This window comes from Helianthus annuus, chromosome 12 (assembly GCF_002127325.2).
Source record: "Helianthus annuus cultivar XRQ/B chromosome 12, HanXRQr2.0-SUNRISE, whole genome shotgun sequence".
Classification (NCBI taxonomy): domain Eukaryota; kingdom Viridiplantae; phylum Streptophyta; class Magnoliopsida; order Asterales; family Asteraceae; genus Helianthus; species Helianthus annuus.
Genome location: NC_035444.2, coordinates 65,350,322 through 65,358,258, shown reverse-complemented (window position 1 = coordinate 65,358,258; position 7,937 = coordinate 65,350,322). Strand labels below are relative to the sequence as shown.

At 39.0% G+C, this 7,937-nt stretch overlaps 1 protein-coding gene across 3 annotated transcripts; it reads left to right on the top strand.

Moving 5' to 3' along the window:
* The first annotated feature begins 4,293 nt into the window (after positions 1 to 4,293).
* On the top strand, positions 4,294 to 7,672 carry LOC110895201 (tRNA-splicing endonuclease subunit Sen2-1). 3 transcript variants are annotated; one of them, XM_022142480.2, is made up of 3 exons: positions 4,294 to 4,473; positions 5,028 to 5,377; positions 6,825 to 7,672. In XM_022142480.2, the coding sequence occupies exons 2-3, from the start codon at positions 5,063 to 5,065 to the stop codon at positions 7,560 to 7,562; spliced, it is 1,053 nt and encodes a 350-aa protein (XP_021998172.1). In that variant the 5' UTR covers positions 4,294 to 4,473; positions 5,028 to 5,062; the 3' UTR covers positions 7,563 to 7,672. The 3 variants fall into 3 exon arrangements, with proteins under 3 accessions (XP_021998172.1, XP_035836984.1, XP_021998173.1); XM_035981091.1 differs by having other exon boundaries at positions 4,306 to 4,473; positions 5,011 to 5,377; XM_022142481.2 differs by lacking the exon at positions 4,294 to 4,473 and adding an exon at positions 5,475 to 5,692 and having other exon boundaries at positions 5,252 to 5,377.
* The last annotated feature ends 265 nt before the right edge of the window (positions 7,673 to 7,937 follow it).

Below are 7,937 nucleotides of genomic sequence, written 5' to 3'. Positions count from 1 at the left end.
ACAGTTGTTTTTTACGGCCGAAGCCTAATTTCGTGATGAAATTCCCTAAACAAGGGGAGGTTGCAACACCCCGTGTTTCGAAAGTCAAAGTCAAAGTCAAGATTAAAATCAAAGGAAGAAAAGATTGCTAATTGCGATCTGTCACTCCTTGCTCAATTCCTATTTTGACTTCTTTGACTTGTAGTTAGTCTAATTAATTGTTTACGTTAGTTGTATTATGTGGAGTATTTATTAATAATCGAGGATTATTCGTTATTTATCGATGTTTACCGCATATTTTATCGCTGTTTTATCGCAATCGCACTCGCAACTCGAATTAAGTGTTCTGGTTATTGTTTTACGTGTGTGTGTGCCTCTTATGTGTTACTTGTGCTTGTTTATTTATGTTATGTTGTGATGATTAATCGAAACGCAATCGAAACGCTATCGCAATCGAATCGCAAATGCTAAACGCAAGTTATTTAGGATGATTGTATGTTAGATATAGTAGTTGGGATTAAAAAGTAATTTAAGTAGGAAACTCCATCGCATCGCAACGCTCGTCACGCGAATCGAAACTGCAAAAATCGTCGCACCGTGCACTCGGATCGAGTGGTCAGCCGACCGAGCTGCCACCCAATCGGGCTGCCACCCGATCGAGGTGCCGCTCGATTGAGATGCCACTCGACCAGGCTGCCAACTCGATTGACCAACTCCTTTTTCCCCTTTCCTTTTATGGAAATCCTATAAATACCCCTGTCAACATCACAAACTTATCTCTTTTGCTCTCTTGTCCGACCAGGCGCTCCAACCTCACCTTTTCTTCGATTTCTCGCGATTCCGGTAAGATCTCGTCCTAAATCTTGTACTTTCTTAATCTACACGCACTCCTACACCTTTCTATCTTTTAAATCTTAACTTTTAACCGAGAAATCACTAGATTTGAGGTGTTCTAGGATGATGTCATCATGCAGTTCTTATGAACTTCATGTTTTGGCTTCAATCCACTAAGAACAACTTGGATCTGAATGATTTCCCCACAAATAAACAAAGATCTTTCATAGATCTGAACATATTCAAGGTGAAAAGGATTGAAGGATGGTTTTTCAACTTTCTTTCAACTCTTTTACACTCAATGCACTCAAAACCGATAGAACCCGGAGCTTGTTCTGATCTTCTACTCTTTCTTGTCGAAGTGTTGGTTCAAGATCTGGATTCTATCCATGATATTACCGATTTCGGGTTAAACATGAAACACTGTCCCGAACAGTTAACGGGTCGGATTTGGGTGGTTCCTGTCCGATCAAATTACCAAGTATGGACGAGGTTTCTGTTGTTCAGCACGTTATCAAATTATCTCGATAAAACGACAAACCATTGAAACAAGTAAGGAAGAAGACGATCAGGTCGACCAGAACGGAGTGTCGCCTGATCGGACTGCTGTTCGATCGGATTGTCACCTGATCGGGTTGCCACCCGACCGGCTTGCACCTTGGGTCCCACACTTAACTTTTATTTCAATCATTTAAGGTATGAACATTGAACGAATTGTTGTCCGATCGGAGTGTCACCCGATCGGATTGCCACTCGACTATGTGATGTTTAGACCTCAACACTTAAACAATTTTCAACATGTTCAATACTAACGGATTGCCACCCGATTGGACTACAATCCGATCGAGTGAAAAATTGCTGTGAACTTGTTCTCACTAAAGTGTCCAACCAATCGGATTGTCGCCCGATCGATCGACTTGAAAGGTAGAGATACTTCTATGTTTTCAAAATGCTACAACAAAAACTTCAAAAGTCAAGCCATCATACGCAAACACATCATTCCCAAAAGAAGAAACAATCCACTCGAAATGTCACCCGATCGGATGACCATCCGAGCGGATTGTCACCCGATCGACCGGCTACCCGATCGGATTGCCATCCGATCGGAGTACCGTCCGATCCTTGACACTTCACCCCATTTACGCATCGCTTATCGTTATCCTATCGTTCTGATCAGGCTAATCTCACTCTAAGCGCTCCCTTCAATCCACCATGAGTATACTCGAACCCTTTTTGCTTTCGCACTTTTGGGTGTTACATACGTTACCAATATTCAAATCACATCGAACACACTACGCAATACTTTAAACGCTAACCGTTACCGCATGTTATACATGACTTAATGAATGCTTGTTTGTTATGTTTACACTTTGGATGCTGTCTACCTGCCTTAGCAACGATAGTACTATTTGTTTGGACTCAACACTTGTTCACTCAGGGGTTGTTAAGGACAATTTGTTACATGGCTCACAGTGGTGAGTGTGTATTACGAAATGCCTTGGGCAGTCAACCCGCAGTCATTGGTATCGATAGGTTCATGTCGATAACTAACATGCCTCATTTTACATTGTGTACGTGCTGGTTATGCGTAACGATTTCGAACTCTATTATATCTATTAAACTTGTATGTTCACCTTTACATTATGTGTATTGACTTTTACTTTAACGCATCTGACAGGTGCCTAGAATGTTTGAATGCTTTGCTTGCTGTGAAATCGAGGCTAGGAAAGGTCTAGAAACCAATAAACAATTGTCTGTATTTGAATTCTGAGTTGTCGGAACAGAACAATTTGACTGGATTTTGTCTGTAATAATTGAATTACTTTTTATGTCATGGTATGGGACATGATGCGTTAAATAATTGGTAATTTTAGTTGTTATGGAAACTTCTGGACAATCTGTTTCGCTCAGTGCCGCTCCCCGATGATTCCGCCATCGGTTGGGGTGTGACACTTGGCTTGGCCAAACGGTTAGATTTTGAATTTTAAAATGCCCCGCTATGACCTAGTAAACAAGCGAATAGGAGCCGGCCACATAGGATCGCTAGCCTGCCCCACGCCCGACTTTAAACTCCTGCCCCTTGGGCCACGCCCACGCCCAAACCCAAGCCCATACGGGGTGGTGGCTTGGGCGTTTTCAACCAACCCCCGCCCCATAACCCATAGTCTTAGGGTAGAAAAAGAGGTGAGGGTGGGAGTGGCGCCTACAAGGTTTATTTTTAATTAATTTATTTTTATCTTTTAGGTGGGGCCCATTTGAGTTTAAATTTTGTCCTTTGGTGTTTTATGTTTTATTTTTAATAGTAAGGGTGTTTTTGTAATTTCATATCCACTTAACACTAAAACTAACCTCCATCCATGTTAGGGACTGTCCGATTAACAAGTCGTCAAACCACAGGGAGCATACATGTAATTTTGAAAAGTTGGGGGGACTAAAGATGAAATTTCACCAAACCACAGGGACTATCCGGGCATTTTACTCCAAAATAAATATGATAGTCCAAACCATTTACAAATTAACCTAAATCGTTAGCATAATTAGGCGTCAAAACTATTGGTGATCAGATGTTAGTTTTAACGTAATTAGATATCAAATCATACAAAAGCATCTACCCCTCGTCGATCATAGCTACTGGATCATGTCTTCCCTTCCTCAATCAAAGTGGAATTCGAAGTTCATGTTGTTCAAGAACTTCACAACCACCTTCAAGTGCAATACGAGTTGGGTTAGGATACCGGTGCCCTTAATATCGAGTACAAATGTTCAAAATCAACTTGTATCATGTTCAATTTCATTTTTTAAGTAAACCACACTAATCAAAGATCAAGTAAAATCGAAGTTTACTTGTGACCGCTTATGTATCCATCACTGTTTCAATTGAAAGAATATGATCTGGGTGGGTTGGAGGTGGATGGGTGATGAGAGAGGTAGATCAGAATGGGTAGGTGAGGGGTTACGGTCAAAGTGGATTAGAGGCAGATGGGTGATGATGGAGGGAGGTGGTGGTTTGGCAGAAGGAAAAAGACGGAGTGGGTGGGCTGATTGAACGTCATGACGAATGTGAACGTGAACGGGGAGGGATGATGGTTGTTGGAGGAGTTGGTGGCGTTCAGTGCAGGCGAAGGTTGGAGCGGCCGACGACATTGTGTGGTTGTCGCAGGAGGTGGTGTTCAGTGCAAGAGGGAGAGTGATATGGGGAAGAGATGCTGACAGAGTTGGAGGAAATGGCATAAAGTGTTACTTTTTTATACCACAAAAAAAGGTAACCTTAATTTACAACCCTGTTGTAAGGGGCCATTTACACTTTAAACGCCCCTAAGGAACTTTTGCCATCTACATACTCAACGTTTGAAAAGCGCTACACTTTACAACCCTCTGTTAGTTGACCGTCACATTGACTGGTATCTTTGTATTGCCCATAGGGGCATTATTGTCTTTTCCCTCCTACTAAAACCCTATCTTCAAAAGCCCCAACATTTCACCTCATAAACATCAAAATTTCCCCCCAAACCCACCATCCTTAACCCCCGGCCCGTCAATCACCTGCCACCCCCACCATCCTCTGATCACGTACTCTGGCGAGCACCACCAGGACTGCCACTTCACTAGCAAACCTGCACGACCACCACACCGTCGAACACCCACCGTGAACAGTCGATTGTAAGTGTGATATGTAATTTATGCTCTTGCTCATTCTGTTTATGCTCTTGTACATTCTGTTTAGATCAAACTTATTACTGCAAGTCTGTATCTAGCCGAGTTTAGGTTTTTTGGTGAAGACGGATGGCTGGTGTTCTACCTCCATTTGGTTTTCCGATGTCTGAATAACTTGACAGTTGACTGGATATACACAGTGGGGAACAATGGGTAACGAGATCGTTGGCGATTGATTTCGTTGATGGTAGCTATAGTTTGGTATTTTGAAAACTTTGTTGTATATATGTAGGTATTATGACTTAAAGTAGGTCACTTAACTTAGTCTAGGAACTCTCGTAAGTAACTTAATGGTATAGGTTTTAGGTGGGTTTCAGGTGGATTGATTTGGGTTTTCCCATCTACGTAATTCTATTGTATCTTGCAAACACTTCAGGCTGCAAGTGTATATGATATTTTCTTCTGCTTTATAAAACAAAGTACTTTTTTTGTGTTATCTACCTATAAAGCACAATTTTGTCATAGAATAATAATAAATTCTAGCACGTTATTTCTTGCAGGGATATTGTGAGTGTTTGTGTTTATAAGAAACCAAATGTTGTTAACAAACATGAAGTCTAATGGCATCTCTCATGGTACAAATCATAGTTCTCCAAAGCCCTCAGGAGAAAGTGTTAACATAAGAAAAGTTGAAACAAGTGTTGAGAAGCAAGAAGCAATGGGTGTTAAAATCACCGATCAAGAAACTGTTTCTCCCATCGGAAAAACTCCAAAACCTGAACCTTCAAATTCAAGTCCTGTTAGCGCAGCATCAGGCTCGGCTTCTCATGAAGAAAATGTCAATGCTGGTCTACATATGTCATCAAACACTAATAGCTTTCGTTCCCCTATCAACATACAGCGATCACAGGTACTCTAATCATGCTATTCAGTACGCTATTATTATATGTTTTCTACTTGCCTGTGCATAATTATTTCTTTGTGGTGTGTGTGTGTGGATGGTTGAGGGTACAAGAGGTAAACTATATCTTGTGCAGAACCTCAAAAGTTTTGAAGGTATTATAAACGAAATCAACAAAAAGATCATAACTTGTACCAAAGTGAAGTATGCGGAGATGTGAAGCATGGTTGTTAAAAGCCATCGTCTCTTGCGCCTAGGCCCATTTTCCAGGTGAGGCGAGACAATTGCGCTTTAAGTCGAGCCAATTGCGCTTTAATCCTTCAGGTGATGGTTCAAGCGCAGATTCCTAGATTCTGGCCAAATTCTTTAAAGTCCGGCAAGATTCCAGCCAGATTTCTACTTATATCTAAGGAAAATTAACTTTCTACACTAATACGCTAATATTTTAGAACTTTTGGTACTAATTTTAGAACTTTTGGCACTAAATTGATCACATTAAATGTTATATAAAAGCGTTTGTTTATTTTATTTGAAGAATAGTATTATTTTTCGAATATATAATATATATTTTTAATATTTTTTCATAGTGCGCTTATATTTTCTCAGGCCCTTGCTTTTTTTGCGCTTTGCGCCTAGGCCCTAGGCGAGGCCTAAGCGCCTTGAGTGCGCCTAGCACCTTTAATAACTATGATGTGAAGTTGTGGTGCTTATTAAACAAATGCAAATTTTCAACTCTTTCTGCATTCTACCAGATTAAAGAGGAAACAAATGCTATATAATTTTCATGAACACATATTTTTTAACGTTTTACAGTGGACAAAAAAACCATTTATATTGGCATGGAGGGTGTATAACTTTTTGTAGTAAAATTTGTGTGTGTTCTGGTTTTTGTATAACAAAATTCAAAGAAAAATACCTCATCTCTAAAACTTCCATGTACAATTACCACAAGTTTTGTGAGCGGAACCCTATTAGTCATGAACAACGGCATTTCTTTCATTTGATTTATTGATTCAGTTGTTTATGAAATAATATACTAACATGAGGAATGCTGTGTAATATATAAACCAAATGTCCTTACGTTTTCCATATCATCACCAAATTTTTACATTTACCTTTTATAACACAAACAATTTAGTTTATTATTCGTACATGTAAATATACAAATTACTTATATTAACAAACAATTTATTATATATAATTTAATAAGTTATTTAACTAAATGGTTATTATTTATATTGTTTTATATTTAAACTAAAACAATTTAGCTTATTATTCATACATGTAAATATACAAATTACTTATATTAACAAACAATTTATTATATATAATTTAATAAGTTATTTAACTAAATTGTTATTATTTATAATTTTTTTATCTTTAAACTAAAAGAATGAAAATTTATAAAAATAAACAAAATAAAATTTTAATGGTTCTCATTTTCTCATTTGTGAAGGTTGTAATGGGGCCACGATGGAAAGGGAAAGGGTCGGAAGCGAAAGCACTTGCAAATCCCATTTCGAACTCCATTTCAGATCTTCAATCGTCTCTACTCAAATCCAATTCTCAAGGAATACTCTCAGGCTGCAGCGTTCTTCTTGCAACTAATCCTCAACAAACCGAGCTTTTAAACCAAACCTGTTTCGGTCGACCGATTATCACAGTTGACAAACATAAACAGTGGTTTCAGTTTACTTTAGAGGAAGCCTTTTATCTATGCTTTTCTCTATCATGTATGAAGATAGTAGACGGTGATCATATTCTAAAATCAAATGACGAGTTATGGGAGTATATGGTTTCCAAACAGCCATATTTCATTAACAGTTTCAAGGCTTATTCTCATCTACGGGTCAAGAATTGGGTCGTGAGGTCTGGGTGTCAGTACGGTGTTGACTTTGTCGCGTATCGTCATCATCCTTCACTTGTTCATTCTGAATACGGTGTGCTGGTGTTCTCTGATGGGAATGCGAATAATCGGTTGAGGGTTTGGTCGGATTTTCAGTGCACACTTAGGCTTTGTGGTAGTGTCGCAAAGACATTGTTGATTCTTCATGTAAACAGAAATGGTGAAAATGGGATTGGTTCTTGTTCTTCACCTTCTTGTTTAGACAGGTTTAGTGTTGATGAGCGGACCATCACACGATGGAGTCCAGAACGATGCAGGGAGGATCAACAATGTCTTTGCAAAAGTTGAATGATTGTCTTGATAGAAGAGTGTCTTGAAAGTAATTCTAGGGGCAGTTTGGTTTGTGGATTGTTTTAAAAAGTTAAATGATCGTCTTATATCGATTTGGTGTTTGAAAATATCGAATCAGTGGTTTCTGGCCTACCGTACGGATTAGAGGTGTACAAATTGTTTTTTTTTTTAAAAAAAACCGGTCCGGTTTTTAACTGAACCGTTTTTTTTCATCAAAGGTCCAAACCGGCACTTTTTTTAGGTGAACCGTTTTTTTTTTTTTTTTTCATCAAAGAAACCGGCTGAAACGCTGCAGCCTGCAGTGCTGAAAAACGCTGCAGTTTTTTTAGGTTTTTATGCTGAAATTTTTGCTGAAAAACCGGCACTTTTTTA